Source organism: Pseudopipra pipra, chromosome Z (genome assembly GCF_036250125.1).
Source record: "Pseudopipra pipra isolate bDixPip1 chromosome Z, bDixPip1.hap1, whole genome shotgun sequence".
NCBI lineage: Eukaryota > Metazoa > Chordata > Aves > Passeriformes > Pipridae > Pseudopipra > Pseudopipra pipra.
The window spans coordinates 56,714,352-56,741,439 of record NC_087581.1 but is presented as its reverse complement, the minus strand read 5'-3'; the positions used below and the strand labels follow the sequence as shown (position 1 = coordinate 56,741,439).

General features: G+C 37.6%; 1 protein-coding gene across 4 annotated transcripts in view; it reads left to right on the top strand.

The window, feature by feature from the left end:
- Positions 1–27,088, top strand: part of DTWD2 (DTW domain containing 2) — a 77,928-nt gene that overhangs the window by 43,079 nt on the left and 7,761 nt on the right. For all 4 annotated transcript variants that reach the window (XM_064642627.1, XM_064642628.1, XM_064642630.1 and 1 more), the window contains 2 exons: positions 1,196–1,385; positions 25,898–26,026. In XM_064642627.1, the coding sequence (XP_064498697.1) occupies positions 1,196–1,385; positions 25,898–26,026 (319 nt within the window). The remainder of the gene's footprint in view (positions 1–1,195; positions 1,386–25,897; positions 26,027–27,088) is intronic.

Below are 27,088 nucleotides of genomic sequence, written 5' to 3'. Positions count from 1 at the left end.
ATCTGCCCGGAGGAGTTTCCCTTGACCAGGAATCGAACCCGGGCCGCGGCGGTGAGAGCGTCACATCCTAACCACTAGACCACCAGGGGTCCTCAGTTTATGTATATGGCATATATATACATACATATATATATTATATAGAGAATAATATTTCTGAAAGAAAAACTCATGCTGTATTCTTCTTCCCCCTCCCACTCACAATTAAGAGCTCAGTCAAATGATTGCTTTGGCTAAGGGTGGAATGTTACATATCTTTTTTCTTGTTACATATGTATGAGTGAATTGTGTATATTCCTAATTTCATCAGAGATTTGCTATACTCTTTTGAGATTGTTACTTAAGGATGGAGATTCATGGCTTCCAAGTCTTAATCATAACAAATCTACATGAAGCTTTGGATAAGTGTTTTTAATAGTGCATGGATACGTGTAACAAAGTAAATGAAGACTGTGCTTAGTTGATTGTCTTCATGGCTTTTAAGTTAACATAGGACAATTTTTGTATTTGAAATTCTTTGTGATCCACTCTTTGAATGAAAAAAGTTGTTTGTGAAGTAGCTTGAAAACAAAGTAATTCTAAAGCCTACAGTCTGGAAATATACTGAAGTACAGTACCTAAATTAAGAAGTAAGTTCACATTGTCACTCAGGGGAAACAGACTGTTTAAGACCTTTTATTTCTCATGTGGCAATGTTCTCTCTCTTTTTTGCCCTGGCTGATACGGAATTTTAAATTCTTTAAAAGTCAACCTCTGATCTGTAGGAAGAAAAGTACTTTTTTAGAAATTCAGCTTCTCAATCTCCACTTGAAATTTAGTGGCTTCAATGAGTTTGCCATCAGCATGGCAAGTGCTTGAACAAATTTTGCTAGATACATGTTAAATTTTTGTAAACAATTCAAAACATCTTTGGTTCTAATAGGCGTTAGACTTAGTGATTAAAGTGCTGGAAAATATTCCTGATATATTGCTTTATAAAGGTTTCATTGATTACTTTTGTGTGTTTTTTCCCTCTTCACAGGAGAGACAACCAACAACTTCTGAGTTGTTGGAAAAAGAAAGTGGTAGCTGAGAAAGGAACATTTTAAGTAAAATTTGGGGAAAATGAGTGGGAGCTAGTAACTTAGAGTATCTGCAAGTATGTGTCTGTCATGAAAACTTTCAATAATTATTTTAATTTTGTTTCTGTGCATGGAAGGTATCCTGAATTAGCAACTGTGTGCAGGAATCCCAATACTCTAATTTTATATCCTGGAGCTGAAGCAACCAATTTGGAAGAAGTTGCAGTGATGTCTCCTAGTTCATCTGTTATGATCATCATTGATGGAACATGGAGCCAGGCTAAAGATATATTTTACAAAAATTCTCTCTTCCGTCTTCCCAAGCAGGTGAGTTAAAAAATGTAAAATAAAAAAATTAATTTTGTCTGGTAGATGCTTGCTTTGATCAGCCTGAAGGGAGTGGTTTTTTGAGGCTGTAGCCAGCTGACAATAGAATGACAGCTTCAACAATTATATAAAGCAATCTGTAAGACTGTAAGAAAGATGATTGTAAATATTGAGGGTTTTCACTTCCCCACTTGAAATTTGTTCTGTCAGTGTATCTTACTTCATAGGGAATCATTGTTTTGCAAATTGAAAACTGATTTGTGTAGAAAATTGTAGCATGTTGTTTAAGATGTTAGAACATACAGATTGAAATAACATTTCTTGATTGAAATAAGCATTTCTTTTCCCCTGCATAAGTATTTTGCATTGCAGTAATAGGAAAGCTGAAAGTAGAATTTTGTAGCTTCTTACAAAAATGTCACACTCTTCCCCAATGTGTGGTCTCTACCATACTAAAAACTTTCTCTCTTGGCAAATGGTTGGCAAATACTGCCCTCTGGGTTGTATGAACAATAATTTTGTGTCTATTTCTTAAGTATTTCCATGAGACTAGGATTGCTTGTCTTTATGCTATGGTATTTTCTTTGACACGGGAACTCCTGGACCATAACTGCAGAACCATAGAATGGCCCAGGTTGGAAGCAATCTCAGAGGATCATCTGCTCCACCCTTTTGTGGGAAGGGAAGCCTGAATGAGATTGTGCACCACTTTGTCCAACGATGGGTACTCCATCACCTCTCTGAGGAGGTTGTTCCAGCATTTGATTGTTCTCACTGTAAAAAAATAATTTATATTTAGATGAAACTCCTACCAGTGCAACTTGTGCCAGCTGCCACTTGTCCTTTCCTTGAGGCTCCTTGTGAAGTGAGAATCTCTCTACTCTTTGTAGATACCCTTAAAGTACTGTAATACTGTGATGAAATCCCCCTGAGCCTTCTCTTCACCATGGAGAAAAGACAAGAAGTATTGCAGAGCTAGATGAGATAGTAGGCAAATATTGAAGGTGATAACTGTCAAGTTTGAAGAGACTCCAGTGTTTAATTCCATTTTCAAGTGTTGACACTTGGAGTCCTAAAATTATAGCTGTGTTGCACTTGAGAGGGCTGTTTTCCTGATTATGGATATGTCTTCGAGACAGTTTTGAAGCAATTGGTTTAAACTAGTCTCTTACTTAAATCTCAGTATCAATCTTAGCACAACAGTTATGGTAACAGCATGTGCTGTGTATGTGTATGTGTTGTTATGATCCTGGTAGAAAGGTTACTTAAACCAGTGCTGTTAAGTACTGTCTGAATGAACCTAGCTACATAAATGCTCATGTGGTCTGAGCATTTGCTGAAAGTCAAAGGGATGTGGTCTAAAACCATTAGTATTTTGGCATTTTACCTACCTAAAATATTTTTAGGCCTTGTAGTGGAGTATAAAATGTAATTAGTATCTCTGAGGCTGTTAAAATGTTTATTTTATTAAAATAATGGACAGCAAAATTATGGATCATTTTACATACAAATGATGCTTTTAAAATTATGAAATCCTGCCTAATGCAAAATGAAACTGAAAAAGACTTTGAGGTGATAGAACAAGTAAAAATAATGTAATGGAAGTAAAGTAAGACACTACTCCAAAAACTCTTGGGAAAGTGAGCAGTAGTATTAACTATGGTGCATGAAACCTTGTTTAATACAGCTATTAAATATATAAATAATAAATACTTTAAAAATCTCATAAACCCCAGTTTATTACTTTACTTTAGATTTACTTTACTATTACAGGAGATTTCATCAAGATATTCAAATGTATTTGTCTACTACGGCAAATGAAAAAGCATTTCCTGTTTACAAACAAATGTATTCCTACCATGGGAGTTTATTACACCAGAAAGATTAGGTAGGAATCACATCTACATAGGATTTTATAGACACTTAATTTGCCCATAACTGTTTTTTGTATCCTGTTTTGTACAAAATTTCATGGCTATAGGAGCAAACGAGGTGTAGCAATGTTAAGCTATAAATCTCTGTACATGAACATGGATAAAACCATGTAACTACCGGACAGCCCTGAGAATCTGTCTTGCAGGTGGAAATTGTTAACAGAGTACCGTTTGCCTTCCCTCCCTGCAGTGTAAACCTCTGTACAGGGTTTAAGACTTTGCAAAAGTGAAATATCAGATATAGTTTGGCACTGGGTGAGTCACAGACTTGCTTTCTGAAAAAGTTCAGAGGCATTGGTTTATGAAACAGTGATGCGAAGGGTCATACTTAAAACTCCTGAGGAAAACATGAGCAGAGAGCAGGAATACCAGAAACGTTGTTAGGAGATTTGCTTCTTTGTGCGTACTTGAATTCTCTATTTCAGTTGCAGTTATTAATTAACATGGTACTTTTTATCTGGTCCTTTTTTTTTTTTTTAAGGAGAAAAGTATTTGACTCTCCTTACCCTTCTTTTTTATTGGAATTGCATTGCAACTCTTGTTTTAAAGGGTTTAAAGTCTTAGTTAAAATGAAAAATACAGTGACTCTTGAAGTCACACAAGTTAAGGTTAACACAAGTATTAATTTTTTAAAAATATGATGGATGGATGGCTTATTACTAAATCTACGACAGCTAAAATCAATATTTGGTTTGATTTTTATTTTTATATGCTAGTTGATACTTGCTATGATTCAAATCACATGGAGCTGTTTTAATGACATTATTCCCACACGCAGAAATAGCTTCCTGCAGGAAAAAAGATGTTTTCCTATGATGAAGTGTGACCTGACTGGCTTTAGTCTCTTAGATCAAGTTTAAAAAATATACTTAGTGGTTTGACTGTTATTTCAGCTTTATTTCTGCTGTCCTTTGCTAAGTCAGAACTTGTGCTGCAGGCACCTGTGAGACAGGTGGTGCTCAGCAGAGGCACCAGCTGAGCGTGGAGCAGTGCAAAGACTACATTTATGCGCTGCGTACACAACTGTGTGTTACACTAAGTTTGGTTATTTTGTGCTGAAATGAATTAGAGGTACTTGTGCAATCCACTATAACTTCTAAGTAGTTAAAATTAGCAGTCAGGTGTTAAAAGGTTATAATAAAACTGCCTTCAAGCAAACACCAGCACACTTACAGACTGAATTTTGTTCACCCTGTGATAGAGTTTCACCTTTCTGATTGAGCTAAACACCATGACCAACACTGTAGGGTTTTACTGGCTTTTTATTATTTATTGTTTTCTACGTTATAGTTCATATTTAAATATTTTGTAAATGGTTCTCTGTTTCAATAGAGTTTTTGTTGATCATATCTTGAAACCTTGGATTTGATAATGCAGTTTTGTGAGATGAAAATGAGTGAAGTATCATTATATTTGAAATATAAGAAGGTAAGCTTTGGTCCCAGAAAGAAGATAAGATGGACATGACAATAGCTAAATGAAGGGGATATTCAAGGAGAAGAGGATTGATTCCTGCAGACATTATCTGTGATTTAAAAAGAAACTAAAATTATTCAATAAATAGTGATTGGAGCATTTAATCAATATTCTGGAGGTAGGAAAGAGCTATTTTAGTAATGAAGAGATTAGCAATTCTTAATTGCAAGATATACTACAAAGACACAATAGATTGGAAGCATTGAAAGAAACATTTAATTTTGTTCCTTCGCAGCTTTGCTGATTTTGGGTAATAAAAATTGCTATGTTGAATGATTTTAAAGATAATGTAGGATATTTTAATAAACTTTGTTTCAAATTAGTATTAAAATCTCTAGATCTTCAATAAAAACTCAATTAACAGCTAGAGCAGAGCATTCTCCTTTGAAAAAAATATTTGAAGATATTTCAATTGAGCTCTTCCAGAAAGCCCCAGAGGAAATATATTTATGAACCTAAAATATTTAACAGAGGTGATACAGAGAAAGTATTCAGTTAACTAGGAGAAGTTGACACAATTAGTTTGAGGGAATGAGTGCCTGGTTTGCACAGCAGGCATTGTAGGCACTATTGGTGTGGTGGTGTATTGTATGAAGCAATCACAGACTGCTGTGGGTGAAGCTGCTTCTGGCTATGAAGAGATAAGCAGAGCATTGCGGGAACAGATGGCTAAAAAACTCAGTTTGTCCTTTTACTCCTTCGGCACCAAAAAAAAGATTGAAAAAATTGACTTACTGACAGCCACACTAGACTTGCTAGTCTGGAGTGGAAAAGGATTGCTGGGACATCATAGAACCATGAAATCATTAAAGTTGCAAATGAACTCCAAGATCATCAAGTCCAGTCTTCAACTGAATACCACTGTGCCCACTAAAACATATCATGAAGTGCCATAATCTCCCTGTTTTTTGGACGTTCCAGGGATGATGACCCCGCCACCTTCCCCATTCTTTCAGTGAATAAATTTTTCCTAATATCTAGCCTGAATGTCCCTTGATGCAACTTGAGGCTGTTTCCCCTTGTCCAATCACTAGTTGCTTGGGAGAAGAGGCTTTACGAGTTGTCCAGCTGTGGCTGGGTGGGTTCATAGTGTGCTGGGTGAAGAGCCAGCTAGATGGCAGGAATCAGAGGGTTCCAGTGAATGGCCATGTCTGGCCGGTGAGCCATCACCAGCAGTGCCCTCAGGGCTCCATCTTTACCCCTGTGCTGTTCAATATTTTGATCCATGATCTGGATTCAGGAGTTGAATGCCACATTAGCAAATTTTCTGATGATACTAAAGTGGAAGGTGTTGTTGACCCTCTTGAAGGACAAGAGGCTTTGCAGAGGGATCTGGATAGATTAGAGCACTGGGCCCACATCAGTGCGTGAAATTGAACCAGTGCAGCTAGGAGGGAATAACTCCTGGCACAGGTCTCAACTGGAAGAGGAGCGGCTGCAGAGCAGCCCTGCAGAAAGCAACATGGGTATGCTGGTCAGCAGCAGGCTCAAGGAGAGTCAGTGGCGTTCCCAGACAGCTGAGAGGGCAAACTGCATCCTGGGCACATCAAACATAGTGTGGCCAGTGGGTCAAGAGAGGGCATTGTCCCAGTATGTTCAGCATTGATGCAGCTTCATCTGGAGCTTTGCTCAGTACTGGGCCCCACCACTGGGAGAGTATATGAAGGTCCTTGAACGCCTCCAGAGGAGGGCAACCAACTTGCTGAGAGGGCTGGAAGGCATTTCCTCTGAGGAGAGGCTGAGACTTTGGACTTGTCTAATGTGGAGAAAAGGAGGCTGAGGGGTGACCTCATCACTCTCTGCAGTTTCCTGGGGACGAGGATGCAGAGAGGGAGGTACTGATTTCTTCTCTCTGGGGTCTAGTGGCAGGACATGCGGGAATGGCTCAAAGCTGCACCAGTGGAGGTTCAGACTGGACATCAGGAATGATTTCTTTACTGAGAGGGTGGTTAAACACTGGAACAGGCTTCCTTGAGAGGTCATCAATAGCCCAAGCCTCTGTGTTTAAGAGGCATTTGGACTGAGTTCTTAACAACATGTTAATGTTTGGTCAAGCTTGAAGTTTGGGTTCTTGCTTTTTGCTTCTCTTTTGTTTTTGTCCTTCTGTGAAACAGAGTAACTTTCTTTGTCCCCTGAGAGCTACAGGCAGTAGTGGTGCAGCTCCAGATAATGGTAGTTTTGCATCAGAAACAATGCTTGGGGTGTGTCAGCATGCCAGGCAAGACTGAGCAGCAGTGGCACCAGGAGCTGCACTGTGCCACGGTGATGCCAAAGGAACTGTGCCCACCCAGGTTCTAGAGTAGCTCCCACCACCCCAGTCAAATCACATGTGATTTTGAGAATTTTGGGGGTGGGGCAGAGTTAATGTACAGGTATCAATAAATAATTCTAAGTGACTGTAGAATTATGTATGAAAACTCTATTTCTTTCTGTTTTTAAGCTAATATCTGTTTAGCTAACAGCCAAGAAAAATTTGATTTTAGAAAGTCAGGAATGGGGCATACAGTGTTAATTATTTTGCTTTTTCTTCCTATATTGTTATGCATAACATTTATACCTAACAATCTGTAATTCCTTGACATTTTGTAGTGACAAAATACTTTGTAAACGTCTTGGAAGACTATAGAATGTTTTCATGAACCGGTAATTCCAATTGTAATGTTACCATTTGCAGAGATTGTGTAACTTTCTGTTTCTGGCTTAAATCACTGTTGATATGAATGCTGTGCCTTCTTGTGGATGAGTGACCTTGGTTTGAGGCTATAGGTAGTTTCATATTCACTGTAACTCTATAATTCTTTGTTGAGGCACTCCTCTACTAATTGACGGGCATAATAGTGTAAGCAGCATTGTGCCAACAAATCATTCTGCTTATGCATTCATCACAGTATCCCTGTTATTCATGTATTCAACACCTCATTTTCTTTTCCCATCATGCCTTCACAATTTCTGACGCATCTAGTTTGTTTTCCTTATACTTCCTTTGTTATATGAAAATTGGTATCATCAGCTGAAATCTGGTTTCTCAAATTTTTAACCTTTGAGGTTTACTGTTCAATTCAGCTTGCACTGTATGCTTAAATCTGCTTGACTAGTGGGGAGTGGTTGTTAGTGTATGCTTGTACTGTTTCAAGCACTACTCCTCACACAAGTTGATATTTTCATATCCAAGGTTATGCTTGAGATCTCTCTTGCTCTTGCTCTTTCTCCCTCCTCACCCTTCCATCCCTGAGGTGGAATTTATTTTCCTAACCAGCTTCATCAAAGCTCAGGATATGACTTTTAAAGACTTTTATAAGATCTGCCTTCAGTCTTGCTAGAGCTTTTAAAAAATAAGAGGTAGCTTTGAGATCAGGGAATCATCAGTAAATCTGACTTACTGTAACTAGGGCTTAAACAGTTAAAAGTGATTTGTGTATTTCTTCTTCTGAAAGAGAGGTGAGAGTTCCAAATACCATCTTGACAATATAAGGCAGGAGCACCCAGAAATTACAAGAATGTATGTGTACAGACTTTGATTGTAATTCAGAGGTTTTGACAAACACTGTCTATTGCAGTAGACAATCTCTATATAGAGATTTTGGATGCTGGAGTTTTTTATCAATATTGAGGTAATCTATTTGCAGTAAGCCTTGAGAAAAACAACCTTTAATAGCCAGTAATTATTTCAACTAATGCAAAGCGGGCTCTCTATATAAGCATTTTTAATGAGAGCCATGTAATTTAAAATTGTAAGTATCATTTTGTTGATGTATACACGTATCAATACTTGGCACGCAAAAATGTCTGTATCAGAAGAGGTGCTAGTCTCCTATGTGTTAGACTGCATGATATGTGTGTAAGGACATGCATCCTGCAAAGTCATTCCTGCCAGTGCTTTTAACTTCAAGGACACTTGATGGAAAGGAGATTCTTGAAATAAGGGTAAAGTATCCCAGAATGATCTTTTGGCCACAAAACTTATGTTCAGATCTAGATCCATCAGTTTTCTGCAGACAGTCATGCCTCATTGCCATCTCACCCTGTCAACACGGAGAGTGTGGGCAAGTGTGAGCACCAGGAAGTCTCAACATCTCCGCAGTCTAAGATTATCACAGTCCCTGATTATTCCTCAAGTGCTGCATGTTATTGGCTGTGTTTCTGTGTATCTTTCCACATATCTAGGTAGACTGCATTAATACCTGTAGCAAATAACTTAATGTAAAATCTGATAAAGAATAGAATTAGAAGATCCAGGGTTATATATGCAGTATTGGGCTAGCTCAGTGCAGCTGTTGGAAACGGGAAACATATCTCACAAGTTTACTGGAGGCTTTACCCCCCTGCTTTGTGGTTCCTTCAGAAGTAACCTGACTGAAGCGGTGTGCAGAGGTCACTCTTGGCAGGTGCCCTCATGGAATACCCTCAATAAAACTAGGTGTTGTAAGAAGAAACACTGTCTCATAAAAAAAATGCTAAACAAGACAGCAGTAACTGGTCTGTTTTCAGAGTGGTTGTAATTTTATTTTACAGTTTGTAGAGAAAAAACCAGTGGAGCCTGCAGTGAATCCATGCTGTTTAGCATATTCTGAAGTAATACTGAAGGCTTACTAGTTCAGTGATAAAATTTCATCAAGATGTTAAGTTATTTAGAGTGGTAGCGAGAAGGACCATCTGTGAAGAGTTGTAAAAGACTGTGAAGCTTAGTAACTGGACATTAACAAAGCACAGGAAATTCCCTGTAGAGAAATGTTAATCAGAGCATATTAAAAAAAGTATCTTAATTTTGTTGTCTTTTTTTTTTTTAATACTTCTTAACTGGGCACTTCATTCATCAGCAATGAGATTTTTGGATTATAATAGCAAGTTCTGTCAAAACTTCAATTCAGTGCCCAAGAACATTGAAATATTACTTAATGTTAGATGTACATCTGCTTGCTTGAATGCATGCATGCTTTCCCTTTCAGGCCCAAAGCCCTTCTATTAAAAAATTGCACAAAAATTCACAACCATAAGAGGTTCAGAGAAAGCCTACAAATGATCAGAATATGAGGTGGGCTGCATAGAAGAAACCCCAAAGTTCTTCGCACAGGTATAAAAGCACTGGAATTTTTTACATTTGGAATTCATATATTTTTGAAATTTAGAAGTTAGCTGGACAAAATCATGAAAGAAAAATCCATCAAGGATTAAATTGTTGTTAAATGCCAAGGGCTCACTTCCAGCCTATGAGACCCTGGGTTCTTGAAGGTTAGAAAAACATTCTAATGTTTAGTCTTCTGCTGTTAATGTTGGGTTATGTTTTTGTTTTTCCCATTAAGGACAGATGTAAACCCATACTTTACAAAATAAATATTTTGTTGCTCCATCCCTCTATCCATACCCCAAAAGAGGAAGTAGTGAAACTAAATTGGGTGAAAAGATGGAATAATGAAGGTGACAATGAGCCAGGAGGAGATTGATGCCCAGACCCTGAAATCTGATGGGGTCTTAAGTGGGTGGTGTCAGTGTAACTAAGAAGTAGCAACTGATGGTGAGAACAGATACAACTGAATCTTCAACAGAGAGACAAGAAGTAAATTTTACAAGAGCCGCCAGTCACATAATTTTGGCATGTTTATACAGGTACTGTTACCTTCTTCAGTATTAAAACCTGTTAAAATTGACAGCCTGTTGCCTATTTTTGTTTACTTTCTTGTGGTATTTTCTGCCCAGTAGTGCCTACTTCTCTTCTGCAGAGTCACTAATTTACTTTCATCTTCTCTATTCTATATGTCATTGTCTATATAAATTTTTGGTATAAATTACTTCTAACAGAAGTTAGATTCTAACAGAAGTTAGTTGGATTCCTATCTCTGCAGCCACTTTTTGACTTTTCTAAATCAGGCTTTCTTTTTGTTTAATCTTTTTAAAGGTCTTTTGTGCTACTTGGTCAGTCTATTGTTTTTTTCACCAACTACTGAACTATTTGACTTCAATAGTCACTTCTGTGATTTTCCAGATTCTGTAATTGGTCACATTCCTCTTTTTATTTTAGATTTCCACTCCAGTGCAGGCAGTTTCACTAGCTCTTCCAGTATCAATTTATTTTTAGAATAACCATTTATTTTATTAAAGTCCTTTATCTTCAGCTTATGAGAAAGCTGAAGCAAACTTTTTTTGACCTCACCACCTGAAAGTTCATAGGGCCAAAATCTTTTATAGAAACTATTTTGTTTCACATTTTTTAAATGAAAGTTCATGCTGTTGATAAAGACACTTTTCAGCCATTCTGAAGGAGTGGTAGTTCTTCAGGGTTTATTGAGTCAAGGAGACAATTAGATGTGTTTTTTATTTTTAAAAGTGAAATTTTGAAGTGAGGTCTCACTGTGTTAGAAGAGAAATTAGGAACAGAATTTGCTTCTCTTATTCATGTAACAAATCAGTTACATTTATTTAAGTTGAATTTACTTACTATTTTACCATGCAAAAAAAGAATAGCAGAATTTGGTCCTTTGTTTTAAAAGTTCATTCCATAGTCTTTTTCATACCACTGAGCAATTACTTAATATTCATGTAAGAAACTACTTAGAAGTGTAAGTAGTGGCTTTTTTGCAGTCCTTGTGCTGGTGAACTTGGGCATTTGATAGTAATTCTTGCATTTACTTAAAAAGATAGTCTCATTTAGGGGCTGAACTCAAGCATCTAACTACATTATCTATGTATGTTTTGGATTTTACATACCCAGAAGACAATATTTCAAATTCAGGACCTGATTTGGAATTGTTAAATTGACATGCCCCTAGGCAACACCACTGCCAACAAGATATTTTCTACTTTGAAATCTTTTCACTAAATACAACTGAAACACTTCTTTACTACAATTTAAAAAGGTATTTGTCAGTCCAGTGCAGAAATTCTTTTGAAGTTAATTGGAAGTGGGATTTCAATTAGTTGACATTCTATTTAGTAGTAGCAATCAAATATGATGGTAGATTAACTTCATACGACACTCTCAACATGCAGCCTTTTTAGACTTATTTCCGTGACATGTAATGTAATACCTTCTGCAGCATTTATTTGTACCTGAGTCCATTCTAGCTGAGTGGTCTCTTTATCCTGCGCAAATCTTACCTGTTTGTATTTTACTGCCTTGGCAAATCGTTCAAGGTCTTCTACAGTGTATACAAAAATTTCTCTTGCAAATTGTAGAACCATAGGATGATTTGGATTGGAAGGGACCTTAAAAGATGTCTAGTTCCAATCCCTGCTACAATGGAGAGACTACATCACTGGACAAGGGAAGGGCTATGGATGTCATCTATCTGGACTTCTGTAAAACTTTTAACAGGGTCTCCCACAACATCCTTTCCTCTAAATTGGAGAGAGATGGATTTGATGGATGAGGAATTGGTTGGACAGTCAGATCCAGAGGGTAGTGATCAATGCCTCAGTGCTCCAGTGGAGATCAGTGACAAGTGGTGCCCTCAGGGTTCCATATGGGGACCAGTGTTATTTAATATCTTCACTAATTACATAGACAGAGGGATCGAATGCACCCTTAACAAGTTTTCAGATGACACCAAGCTGAGGGGTGCAGTTCACACTCCTGAAGGACGGGATGCCATTCAGATGGATCTTGACAAGCTTGAGGAGTGGACCTGTGGGAACCTCATGAGGTTCAGCAAGGACAAGTGGGGAAGGTTGGACTAAATGACCCATAAAAAGTCCCTTCTAACAAAACTATTCTATGATTCTATGCAAATAAATAAATTAAAACAAGTACCAAACCCCTGAAGTTTTTGTCTTCCCACGTGTGATAGGCTTTTAGCTCAAGTATCCTAGCCAAATTTTTCCCAGAGTGGTTAAACCTTTCCTTACATTCAGTTTCTCTTCCCGATTGAATTTGGTTGTTCTTTGATACGCAGTTTGATGGACTTGAAATGAACTAGAAAAAAATGTGACCTGCTAGGTGAGGTAAATGCTGCCATATGTTTTCTTTCATAAACTTTTTTTTTACTATCAGTTCTTCATATTTGTATAAGATCTTAGGAATCCTATGGTAAAATGCATCATAATAAAGCTATTAAAATAGGTTGTATATTCACAGGTAAACATAATGGTTTTGAGCCAAGACCTTCAGGGTGACTTATGAACTTGTTTGTGGCAATAAAGTGCAAAGTTTCAAGGTATCATGTGAATATTCTTACTCAGCACTGCATTTATCAAAGGGTTATTCCCTCCAAGTTTATTTATTTACTCCCTTCTATATGACCTTGTCGTAACATTCTCACTCCACGCATAGGATGGGCACAAGCTACTGAACGTGCTTTAATTTGCAAACAGTATAATCAGGTTGTTAAGAAAATTTATTAGTAAGTTAAAATACCATAATACTCCAAAAAAGCCCTTCAAAATACTTCATTGTCTTCAATAGAAAGGAAAGGTTTACCAAAGGTGCTGCCGATGACAAGAAACTGTGGTCTTTGACCTCATAAACTGGTTAATTAAAAGCATTGTTGCCAGTTTATAGTTGATATGCTGTCTTCTAAAAAGGACCTAGAATTTGAAATGTCAAGGTTATCTGCTATCTAGAACTCCAGTCAGTGAAAGAGAACTTTGGCAATATGTCAGGCAGGGGAAGCTTTTCTTACTCTCGGCTTCTGAGAAACGTGGTCCACATGTTTGTTTCAGTTTGGAAGATGGTGTGATTAAATATTTATGAAACACTTAGGCATTTCTGTTTCTTTTCAAGTGTTCACTGACCATCTTGTAATATGCCTGAGGAGTTGTCAACACAAACTGCTCTCTGAGTTTCCAGAGTTTTGGTCTTGCACCAAAGTCAGTCACATCAACATCTGCTTTAAGAATTTGTTGCCAATTTACCTTGTTGTTCATGTCAAAACTTCATGCTGTGCAAAGTGAGTGGCACTGGATTGTGTTTGTAGTTTCTGTGTTGCCTCTGCTGGGTGAGCATGGGTTCACAGATGGCATGGGATGCCTGAGAGTAAGTCTTATCAAGCACCTTACTTGAAATGCTGTCATCCTAGGGACTCTTTGGGAGGGCATACTCATCCTTCCTCTGTAGGAATTGGTGAAGGGATGCTCAAACTATTCTCACCACCTCACTGAGCACTGTGTCAGTAAGAAAGGAAGGAACTGCTCTTGGAGTATGGAAAGCAAGGGAAGGAATCTTTGTTCAAATGAGCCTGCTCAAAACACTCTTGCCACTCTCTTTATTTAAAAGAAAAGAAAAACAAAGTTAAAAAACCTGTTCCTTTAGAGATCCACTTGCTTTTCAATTCAAGTGGTGCTGCTGGAGTTACTATGTAGGAGAAGCCCATGAGCTTCCCCTGAAGGATTAAATGCAAAATAGGAAGTCAAAAAATGACATTAAGTTTAAGGCAAACTCTGTGGCAGATGAGATAAAATGCAAAAGTGTCAAAAGGTATAAGACATTGAATTGTGGTTGGCTGTAGGGTCTTCTGTCAGCAATTCAACTTGAAACAATACCAGAATTATCAATACAAAATTGACAGCGTGCATAATCGAGCAAAAACTGAATTTAATTCTGTTATTTTTCAGGTAATGATAGGTAGAGTCATGAAGGAGTTGGTAGACAAACTGTAATGATTCACAAGTTGTGTAAATAGTTATATTGTGCTTTTTAACAGAAAGTAGGTTTTGTGATCTAGTCCTCTGGTGTATTTAGGTTATAAAACTTTATTTGGGGATTTGCCATTTTCAAGCCTAGAGGGTTAAAGAATGAGTAGCAGTTTGTTTCTGAAAGCATGTCCAAAAATCAGAAGAATTTTGTTGATGGGGCAAGCAGCGATTCTAAAGTGCAATCTACTATTTAGATGAATTCCTTCTAGAGGAGGTTATTATATGTAGTGCTCACAGACACAGAATTTAATACAGTTTAACTTGTATAGCCAACTGTCTGAACACCTTGAGAGAGGATTACAATTAATGTAAAAGTAGAAATATAAAAAAATCCATTCATCTGCACACAGAAAACACCCAGAACAGAAGAAAAGGCAAAATAGCAAGAATCACTGTTGTCATCTGGCTGTATCTTAGTTTATTCTTTTTCTGATGTTTGCACTTTGAATTAATTTTTATTAAATCTCCTATTCAGTGAGCTCAGGAGATGCAGAGAAAAATGCACTTTGAATTAATTTTTATTAAATCTCCTATTCAGTGAGCTCAGGAGATGCAGAGAAAAATACACTTGTTCATCTTCCACAGCTATGAGACTTAGGGAAGTGATTACATGAGGACTAAATATTAAATAGTGCCAAGTAGTAAATGCATTTTTTACTGTCCCTCTTTATCTATATTCTTTCCTATCTCTGTTTTTATTTGTTACAATTTCCAATTTGCATGATAGAGAGAGATTGAATACCAGTTTTTGCCATAGAACCTAAATAAATGGACAATGCCCAGTTAAATTCTGCAAGGGAAAGAAGTATGGTTGTGAATGAGGGGTGCAGGTGGGCAGGAGGCAAATCAGAACCCAAGGCAACAAAGGTAAGCCACAATAGTTGCAGCAGGAAAACTGTAGTAAAGTTGGTCCCAGAAAGTGGTATACATTCATCCATACATCCTCATACTAATGGAAGAAAAATACTCCATTTTCACTGACTTGTTTTAAACATGTTTTTATCTATATGTGTGTGACAGTGGTAATTTCACTTATAATCCCACAGGACAACCCAGTTATCCTTAGAGTGGAGAAGTCTTTGTGAGCTTTGATAGTAAATTTTTGTTTGTGAGTTATGTTGGTTTTTTTCCAATTGTGTAATTTTTGATGTAGTAAGAAAACTTGTTTTCATGGAGTAAGTAACGCACATCCTCTCCTGGCTATGATGACTTGTAAGATAAACATAATCACTAAAACCTGTCGCATACTGGGAAATGTTTGATGTGTTCAGTTTTTAGCTGCTGTCTCATTACAACTTAAACATTAAAAAAAATATTTTGAACTCTAGAGAACAAAGGATTGGGAGAAATTGCTGTTTGAGAAGGCTGAGATCAGATGGAGAGAACTGGGAATTATTTTGGGTCAAGATTGACTATCTCATAGTTGAGATATGATTCTGAGCAATCAACAGCAGTCTGTCCTTCTGACATTTAGGTTAATTTGAATGACACTGGTCCGTTTTGACATTTTTCTAGTCGTAAGTATGTATTTATTACCTCTCAATACAGTGACATTTTCTTTGTGACTGAAAGGTAATTTGCCAGATGTCAAAAGCATATGCTTTTTTTGGGCAAAAACTTTGCTTTTTTTTTTTTTGCTATTTCTTTCATAATTGCTGTCACACTCTTTGACAAATATCTGAATATCAAGTTGCTAAAAAACCTCAGTATCAGTTGCATATTGTGTACCATTGTACCCATGTTGAAATTCTCATGGGATATGAACATTTTTTGAAAAGTAAACTAGAAATATGTTTCATTTTGATTGTTTGCTTTAAAATAGCTAGGTTAATTGAAGGCTTTTTTCTCGTTTTAGTCTTTCTTTTTATGTTCTCTCGTGCCCTTGCCAAAATTCTTCTCAGGAGCTTCTTCCACTGCTTTTTCCCCATCCAAGAAAGTGCTTACTACTATTCATGTATAATAAGAAAGAAAGAAATCACAGAAAGCAAAAGTAATTAGTAGATTCCAAAGAACAGTGTCATTGCATTGATACTACATTCTGACACTGAGGTATTTAATTTTCCTTTTCAATTTTCTGATATTTGCAGGTAATTAAAGTTAAATGGCTGTGACAATGCACATAATTAATTTTTCTTCCTTCATTTCATGACCCCATTCTCTAGATCCATACTCTGTTCACTGACTGAACTTACTCGCAGCACTTTCCTGTTTTATTAATTATTAAAAGAATAGTGCTGCATAAAATATTGAACTGTTGGCTGACATTAATTTTTTAAATGTAAGCAGAACAAGAGAGTTATTACCAGAATAATTTCTGGATTTTCCCTTCTTTAAGTACAAAAGAATTGCAAGACATGCAAATTAACTGGAAATGCATAGTCATTTTACAAAGTGCCAGGTATGCCCTATATGACTTGCGCTTAAATGTAATTATTTTCATATAACATAGAATTATTTCATTCCTTAGTTATAGATAAAACCATGCACTATCAGAACTGGAGACCATAATCAGACGGTATTTCAGTTATTTGTGCAAAATGCATAGTCCAGACATTACTGGGTCAGTCCTATCTTCTGTAATGCCTTAGCTGTAAGGGTTTTCGTCTCCTTACAGTTTCATTGTCTCTTAGCTGTTAATTTTTAGGATATTTGAGTAAGCCTTGTGCTGCCTTCTTTTACAGGAATTAGAACTATTACTTTTAGATTAGAACTACAGCTTGTCTTCATTGGGCTTTATTTCAGTTAGCTATTTTAACTGAAGGCAAATCTATTTTGCTTTTTGTAAGGATAGTAGAGCCTGCTGGGTTTTTTTTTTTAGTGCCTCTTGTGCTTGGAAATATTCATACAAGAAAAGGGGGAATGTATGTATCCCTCAGGGATTGGTACTGGGGCTGATACTGTTCAACACCCTTGTCAGTGATGTGGACAGTGGGATCGAGGGCACCCTCAGCACGTTCAGTGACAACTTCAAGTTGTGTGGTGCAATTGACACACTGGAGAGAAGGGATGCCATCCAGAGGGATCTGGATAGGCTTGAGAGGTGTGCATGGGCCTGTGTAAACTTCATGAAGTTCAAGAAAACAAAGTGCTACGCCTGTGGCAATCCCAGACAGCCCTGCGGGTTAGTTGGAGAAGTGATTGAGAGCAGCCCTGCGGAGAAAGACTTGGGGGTGGTGGTTGATGGAAAACTGTACATGAGCTGGCAGTGTGTGCTCACAGCCCAGAAAGGCCTTGAGAAACCTGGTCTAATGGGAGGTGTCCCATGGCTGGGAGGGTTGGGACTAAGATGATCTTTAAGGTCCCTTCCAACCCTTAACATTCTACAATTCTGTGGTTAAGGATCAAAGTATACGGATGGGCATAAGCATCTGAAGTAACTTTCAAAAGCATTGTTTACTTTGGTGATGTTTCTAAACTACTGAAGTTTGCTGGTGTTTCTGCTGCCTTATTTGACAATCGAAAGAGGAGACAATTGAATTTGACTTTGCAAGACGTGACGAGTGCTAAACTGTTGAATTCTCTTAGCATCTTTGAGAAGATGCCAAAAATTTGAATTCTTACAAAAACTTTAATGTGGGATTCCTGGTTAAAACACTTCAGAAATTATTGCATAAACAGAAAGAAGGGCCCATTGTAAATAGTTTCATAGAAGAAAAGTACTAAGAAGGTCACTGAAAACTATCTTGTGTTTTTGTTTAGACCTTTGATTTCATAGTGCATTAAAACCAGAACTATGTAGCCTAAGGAATGATTAAGTAGTTGTTGGACTTTGTCAAAACAGTCTGCATACATGGTACTAAGTATTTTGAATTACGAGGTTCTCTTTCAAGCAGAATTGGGCTTTGGAACCTGAATTTTCACTTAACTTCATATAGTATCATGTGTAAAGATGATCAATGTAGATATACAGATTAGATTACAGATATATTTGGAAAAGTGAGGTGTCTATTTTGGTTGCCATTTTTTAACTTTAGTAAATATTTAGCTTGCAGTTCTTTGACCTATTTAATAAATGGAAGTTTCATGTTTATGTGTCAGATTCTCTGGTCTTTACACAGAATAAATTACAAAGTAGGAAGCTTGCTAGGTGAGAAACTTGTCTTCCTTAGATAAATTATCCTATTAGTAATGGTTTTTTATCAGTGTTTTTTCTGTCTTGGTTAATTTACCACAATTTTTTACATGTAGAAAATGTAATGTTATCATATCATATATGATCATAAAAGCTTTGTATTTATTCTTATTTACTTTTTAAAGGCAGTATTTCCTTTTTACATTCATCGCTTCCTTGCCCAGCCCAAGAAATTGGCTGAAGCACAGTAGGAGCAATCTAAAAACTCAGCCTGGCAACGGTGGGGTGGATAAAGTGCATGTGCTTGTGTTTGGGGTTTTTTCCCCCAAAATTTCTCTTCTTTTGCTTTGTTTTGTTTAAAAAAAAAATAAAAATTCTTAGGAGTGTGATGTAAGAATCTCTGTTTATGAAGGACACATTCCTTTTGCAATTTACTTTATCTTCTTGTCAATCAGCTGCATCTGAGAGTGAAAGCAAGGAACACAGTAGAAAAATACTTTGTGCAATCTGAGTTATTCTCATTGAAAAAGATGTTTTAAGAGGGGTCAGAGTATCTGGAAACACTAAAACTGATTTTTTCCCAGGATTTACTTGTGGCGTTCTCAAATATTTTTCTATATGTCAAATTACAGTATACTTATGTTATTTTGAACTTGTTTATACAGGAAAGAGACATAATGAAAAATCACTAGAGGTGATTTTTTAAAAATAGTTGTCATTTGACATAGTCATGGGACAGAGAGACATCGTGTAGGATTATATTCAGATTATGAACATTAAGTCATTCAGTGAGTAGTTCTACTGATTTCTTCTGGACCATTTATCTTTATCATATAATAGCCCCCAGCAATGAAGTATGGTTCTTAAATTGTTTTGGTTCCAGAAGCAAAGAAAGGGCATTCTTGAAAGCACATAGAGGTTTAATGTATTTTCATACATGAACAGCATACTTGATGAAAGAAAATCTGGGCACTGATCTTACAGAGATGTGTTTTATAAGGGTGTAAGAAGGCTTCTGATTTTGACCTGCAAAAGAGCTAATTTGAATGGCAGCTCTGCATAGGTTGAAAGGAGTGCAAGTAGGCAGAACCTACACACAGCCACTGTTCAGCAAAAGTCATTATGCTTCTCTTCCACACAGACAATATTATATACTTACCACAGAATCCCACCGTAGCAGCAGTGAGATATCCTGAGGCTTGTTGTAGTAATGAGACTCTGGAGTCTAACCTGACACCATAAATTGCCTGAGAGAAAGGGTTTATGGGATACCTAAAGAGAAGAGTTCCTGGGAAATTGTCAAAGACAGTCTGCAAAATATTTCCTAGAAATTGAACAGATTATTTCAGGTTTACCTGAAAGTCACTATATAATCTATGACTTGTTTCACCATTTTACATGGATATTCCTAAATATTCAATCAAAATAGAATCATAAATCATAGAATGTCAAGGATTGGAAGGGGCCTTAAAAATCATCTACTTACCATGCACTCTCCCATGGGCAAGAACACCTCCCACTAGACCAGGTTGCTCAAGGCTTTATCCAGCCTGGCCTTGAACACTGCCAGAGCTGCTGCATCCATAACCTTCTTGGGCAACCTGTTCCACTGTCTCACCACCCTCACAGTAAAGAATTTCTTCCTAATATCTAAATTAAATTTCCCCTCTTTCAATTTGAACCCATTACTCCTTGTCCTATCACTACAATTTCCTGACAAAGAGTCCTTTTCCAGCTTCCCTATAGGCCCCCTTCAAATACTGAAAGGCTGCTGTGAGGTCTCCACGCAACCGTCTCTTCTCCAGGCTGAACAGCCCTAATTTTCTCAGACTGTCTTTGTAGGGGACATGCTCCAGTCCCCTAATCAACCTTGTGGCCTCCTCTGGACTTGTTCCAACAGTTCCATGTCCTTATGTTGGGGATACCAGAAGTGGATGCAGTACTCCAAGAGCAGAGTAGAAGGGAAGAATCACCTCCCTTGCCCTGCTGGCCACATTCCTTTTGATGCAGCCCAGGACAGGGCTGGTTTTCTGGGCTGTGAGCACACACTGCCAGCTCACGTTGAGTTTTTCATCTACCATCAACCCCAAATGTTTTGCCACAGGGCTGCTCTCAAATCACTTCTCCAACCAACCTGTAGGTATGTCTGGGGATTGCCACAGCCCAGGTGTAGGACCTTCCACTTCACTTTGTTGAGCTTCATGAGGTTTACACAGACCAGGTCCCTCTGGATGGCGTCCCTTCCCTCCAGGGTGTCAGCTGCACCACACAACTTGAAGTTGTCAGTGAACTTGCTGAGGGTGCTCTCGATCCCACTGTCCATGAAGCTGACAAAGGTGTTGAACAGTACTGGTCCCAGTACCGACCCCTGAGGGACACCACTCATCACTGTTCTCCACAGGGACAAAGAGCTGTTGACAACTCTTTCTGTGCATCAATACAGCCAGTTCTTTATCCACCATGTGGCCCATCCATCAAATCTCTGTCTCTCCAGCAGCACAGTGTCAAACGCTTCGGATAAGTCTAGATGGGCGATGTCAGTTGCTCTGCCCCAGTCCACCAGAGCTGCAGCACCGTCATACACGGTTTTCAAGAGTATCCGCTCCATGATCTTGCCTGGCACAGAGGTGAGACTGACTGGTCTGTAGATCACCAGGTCTTCTGCATTCCCCTTTTTAATAATGGGGGCTATATTTCTCTTTTTCCAGTCATCAAAGTCGTGCAAGGTGGATAGAGGGTTTTGTGACAGCTTCGTATGCTTTTTCCAGCTGTCCATTTGTGACAGTTGCATGGCAGTTATTCCCTCCAGTATTTTAGAAACAGAGTGCTCTTAAGATGTCACTTTAAATTAAAGCCAAGATTTTGAACAAAATAATTTATTTATATTCTTGATTTAAATTTCAGTAGCATGCTGAGACTCAATTTACTCAGGCTGTCTTCCTTGGCAGAAAGGTAATTTTATTTAACTGTATGAAATTTCGTCAAAAAGAGAAATTTGTTTTAGCTAACAGGAAAAAGATGCTTGTACCAACTGGATACTGAGTGAAAAATCTTTCCATACCTGACACCCATCATCTGTGTGAGTTTTTTTGTGCTGTAGAACACAGAAAATGCTCTTCCCCCTCAGCACCTTAAAAGCAATTTTTTTCTTAGTTTCTAGAAGGACAGGGAAGATGGCAGGATATGGTTGTACTCTTTCTGGGATTTTTTTTGTGCCTTTTGTTTAAAAAAATTCTGAAAGATACTTATTAAAGTAATAGAACGTATGAACAATAACTACTACCTATGTTAAGCAGGAGGACAGATGGTGCTTGCTTGCTTCATTCTTGGAGAGTTTAGCAGATTAATTCCCAAACAGAAATTCAGATTTTGTAAAGACACGTAAGTAAAAAAGAGGGGATCTTAAGTACTAGGTTTTTCGTAGAAGCCACAGAAGAATATGTTGTGCTTCTGCCTGTTTTGAGATGCCTGTAGTGTTATTGCAGACAACAGGACAGGCAGGAATTGTTTAGTGTGCCCTGTGAGACAGGTGTACTAACTCTGTAGCCTTTTTGAGTTCTTGGTGAGGCATGTTTTCCAAATATAATTCTGGATAATGCTGAATTCTATTTGGAAAGTAAAGCTAGTAAGAATAATGATGAAAAAATTGGCATAGAAAAGGTAGAAAGTTAAGTATATTGACATTAAGGAGGGGACTGAGAAAAGCACTTAGAGCTTTCTGTGAGAGCTCCAGTTCTGTTATTTAAAATAAAAGCAGAAATCAATTTCCTGGTTTTAGTGGCTTAAATTTTTAAAATTTCAAACAGTGGGTCTTCGACCCCATCAAGGCAACACTTTTTCTTCCATCAGCTTTGAACAGCTGAATGGGATCAGCTGGGATCGTTACTTGCCTGGGGTATGTCCAAAGAAGGCCCGGGAAGAAAAACTCAGCCCTGAGAAACACTGGAGGGTCACTGTTTTTACTGTGGTTCAAATCCTTTGTAAATGCTCAAAGTCTGTAGCATTTGCTAATTGAGTGGTGCACTGGCAGATAAACCAGTGTTTATTAAGTTAATGTAACAGTTTGTGAGAATTGCTGAAATTCAGGCTTTTGGAAACCACAGGTGTTGAGTTACAGTAGAAATAAAATTTGATTTTATGTGTTGCTTCATATTTCTGATGGCTTGGAAACTTAAGTCCCCAAACTCCCCTGAACTTACAGAGAATAGATACACTCATTTCAGTGTCTTGGCTAAATTCCAGCAAGTAATTGCATTCAGTTTATCTAAATTCCACTCTAGTTTGAATTGGTTGAGATAGTTTCCATCTTCTGTCTTATGTTATTGTTTATTTAGGTGTGTGGTGTTAAATCAGCTGCTGTTTTTCCAACTTGACATTGCTATATTTTGTTAGAAACTAATACTATTTCAGAGTGTACATATGATTTGCAAATTTCTTTGAAGCAAAAGAAAAAAAGTAAATTGTTGTGTTGTGGTATTTGTTCTTTAATGGAGAAGTGCTTGTAAAATATCATGATTGTTGTTTTGAAATGTTCTTGAATAGGATATTTATGTATGCTCATTCTGAGTTTTTAAAGTCTAATGTCAGAGGTAAATAATGTGATTTTGTTTAAATTAACTGGAGATGAACATTTATCTAAATCTGAATTAAACTTTTTCACCTGGATTTGAGATATGCAAGTGACAGACAAGGAATCCATATGTCCTTTGCATGAGACTGTTGCAATACTCTACCTGACATTATTAACTCCACAAAAGACAAGACAAGTTTTAGACCTGTTGGCTGAAAATGACAGAAGTCATCCTCCTACCCAGTCAAGTTTGAGAACAGTAAATGTTTCCTATATCTAGGCATTTTTTTTTAAGAAGATATTCATCCCATGTCTGAAATAAGTATTAACTATACTAATTTGTTTTAGTTTCTGTATTGTTTTGTCTTTGTCTTAGCATTCAGTTTATACTGTGAGTTAGCAGCGCATTGTCGGTTTTATTGATTCAGTGAATGTCCCTAGTTTCAGATAGAAACTTTGGTGAATCTGTGCAATTTGTGATAGATAAAGGCTACCCTGACTGTATATCAGATGACTAAGTATCACTTATGTAGATACTCTGGATTAAAGACTAGGGTACAGTGTATACTGAAAGAAGCCAAAGAGACAAACTGTAGCAGAAAGTTGTCCTGATCGGGTATTCTTCCTCTATCTCCACCACTGTCTGTGGTATTTTAATCTTATCCCAGGGAATATGTAATATTTCAGAAAAATGGATGGGCACCACTTGTTTCCATCCTTTCACATTCTTCCCAGGAAAGAAGGAATTTGGTTGCTGCTGCTGTTGCTATTAGAACTAGAAAGTTGCCCTTCTATACATTGTCTGTTGTTTGAGAGCTGAACTTACAGACCTTTGAGCTCCACAGTGTGTGGCATAGTGCAGGCAGCTTTTCTTCACTGTAGAAGTTGTCTTGCAATCATGAATAATTTTTCTTTCTCTGGAGTGCTGATTATCGTAAATATTTTTCAGCATGACACCCAAGAAATGAAGTATAGAAACCAGTAGACACAGCTACTTCCAAACTCTACAAAAAAAGCACCTTAAGGCACTGCCCAAGGAGGGGGAAGCCCGTGTGCTGCAGGTAGTCCATCAGGCGGTTTCGACCTCTGTAGAGATACTCTGTGAAGAATGTGGCTGTTGAGAAAAGGTGTGGGTATATGTCTGCTTTGCTGCTCAGGTTACATGTTGGAGAAATGGTGGACTGAGTTCACCTTGGTTTTTGATACCTGTCTGTAAGTTTCTAAGTAGGAACTATAAGCTTCTGGCAGCATAGATTTCTGTATACTTCAAATAACTAGTGTTCCTACTCTGTTGTGATGAAGATCTATACATGGTGCCAGGAGAGGAAGCATAAAACCAAAGAAAACCTTGAGGAATAACAAATGAAAATCTTAATTTAATTTAATTTTTAATTTTCTTTTTAATTTCATTACATATACTGATGTCCAAATTCTACATTTTGTCTCCTAAATTCGTTTATTCTTTTCTTGTTTTTCAATACCAAATTAAAGAAGGTAGTTGATAAAGGCTACAGTTTTCTGTTTTTTCTTGTATTTTAGTAGATTGAGGTTTTATAGCTAACTTACTTGTACTTTCCAGAGTGCATTTTCTCTTCTCTTGTTGCCTTCTTTTTATTTTCTTATTTGTTATTTCCATTAAATTGAGATCAGGTAAAGCAGTGGAATTTGATCTTATTCATTCATGTTTCTTCAGCAGCTTGGAGTTTTCCTTTTATAAATGAGCCACTTTGAACTTTAGAGAATGGGTAACTGCATGTAAAAGAGATGAAGGAAAATGAAACATTACAAATAAAAACAAAAATGAGAAAGTGAAGGGGGAAAGTGTTGAATGAAGTGAGGAATGCTGACAGACTTCTGGCGAGCAAAATGGGAGCAATATGATGATGGCCATGGGAATCAGTCACTCATTTTTTCAGGAAGAATCAAAAGGCAATTTTTTGGATGAGATTAAAAAAACCTCCTTGCTCTTTTAGAATAATTCATCAGGCTTTATGGTTCTGTACTAGAATTTTTTTGGAAAGGGAACAGAGAATTTTTGGTTGGGAATATTGCTAAAACATTACTTGTTTTGCAAATTACATTTTAGGTGTATGTGGAGATGGAAATCTGTGGAATAAAGGAATAATATCTGAATTTTCACATAGAGTCTAATAGTGTAAATTCTGTGGTGTTTCAGCCACTGATTATAAACTTAGTAAAAAGCTCTTGGAACTGATAAAACAGGCCATGGAGTAGTTGAATTAAATTTCTTTTTTAAAAAAACCTTTAACTTGCAAGGTGTAAAGTGTTTATTGCTTGAGGCAGAGCTGTTAAATAATTTTCAAACGTGATTTAGGTAAGCAAATAGCCCTAATCAGTGACCTAGTACATTATATGAGTAAGTGTAGTTTCTAGAAATCTTTAATCCAGAACTTGACAAATAATATTTAGCCAAGGTATATAGTGTTAGTGACTATATGGCCATTGTACATTGCACGGGATTATGTATCTGTTTAGAGTGTGCAATAAAACAAGCATGAGTGAATAATTTTATTTTTGTTATAGCATATCAGTGGTTGCTAAAATTTAACTTAATCTTTCTCTAGGAAACAGTCGTATTTCCTTTACATGTTTGTACAGTAACAAATGTGCAGTTTTTGTTTCTGATGGTGACTCACATGTGTTACAGTATTAAACTTAGCAGTAGCATAAGTTCATTGTCTACTGGGAGGCAAAACAGCAAAAAAAGGGCAAGTGACCACAAAGAGAAAGGGGATGTGTTTTGCTTGGTGTAGAGAATAGGTATACTGTTTGCTATCCTGACCTGTTTATTTTACTAGAGTTTACTATTTTTCAGGTGCAGTTAAAAACCAATCATTCGAGTCAATATGTAATTCGTACACAGCCAACAAACACCTGTCTGTCTACACTTGAATGTGCAGCTGTTGCTCTTACTATCATGGAAAAGAATAAGAGCATACAAGAGGTACGTAATTTCAAACACCTGGGTTTTTCTTCTATGAATGGTAGAGGAGCAGCAAAGGTACTTTGCTATTAGTGTAACACATTTGACAGTTAAAATCTTAATGACATTGTAATGGTTTTGTTGAATAGGAAACTAAACAAGAATGTACCAATGGAAACCATTTTTCTTCAATGTGTTCAGACTACTCTGATTCCTTCATGTTTGTCCATAAAGGCTCTACGGTTTTCCTGTTCTTTACCCAACATAGCTGTGAGATTGCTAAGGAAACTTTTTAGGTACAAGCTGAATGTTTGTTAGCTTTGTAGCTCTACAGGCTAATGAGGCAACACCTGACACAGAGGGAGCTAACTGGGGCAGCCCAACCTGCTCCACAAATAAAGAAATTAGCAACTAGTTCAACCAAGAAAAGGCAGTGGGTGGTAGTAGTGGGTGACTCTGCTTTATGAGACGCTTATCTCTTAAGGGCCTGACCTGCTCTCAAGAGAGGTGTGTTGCCTTCAGGGAGCCCAGATAAGGAATGTCACTGAGAAGCCTAGTTAAACCCACTGATTATTACCCACTATTAGTGTTCCATGTGAGAGCTTGCAGCAGTCTGGGGGATTACAGAGTCAGTAAAGGGCTCTGGAGCTCGAGTAGTTTTTTCATCAGTCCTTCAGGTCAAAGGAGAGGGTCTCGAAATGACCAGCTGAATCTGACAGGTCAGCAAATGTTTAAAGTGATGGGACTGTAGTGAGGATTTTTTACTCAGACCATGGGACTTGCTTTCCTAAGCCTGATTTCCTGGGGAGGTGGTGGGGTTGGTCTGACAAGGGAGGGAAAATGTATCTTTGGTTGGAGACTTGCCAATCCGTTGAATGGGGCTTTAAACTAGATTTTTCAGGAGAGGGCACCTATCTATCCCAGTGCTGCCAGTCAAGGAGGGGATGTAGCCCTCTCTGTCAAGAACCAGCTGGAGAGTATGGAACTCTGCCTGAGGAAGGATGAGCAGCCAGCTGAGAGCTTCTGGGTGAAGTTTAAAGGGAGGACAGGGGATGTTATATTGGGGTCTGCTACAGGCCACCT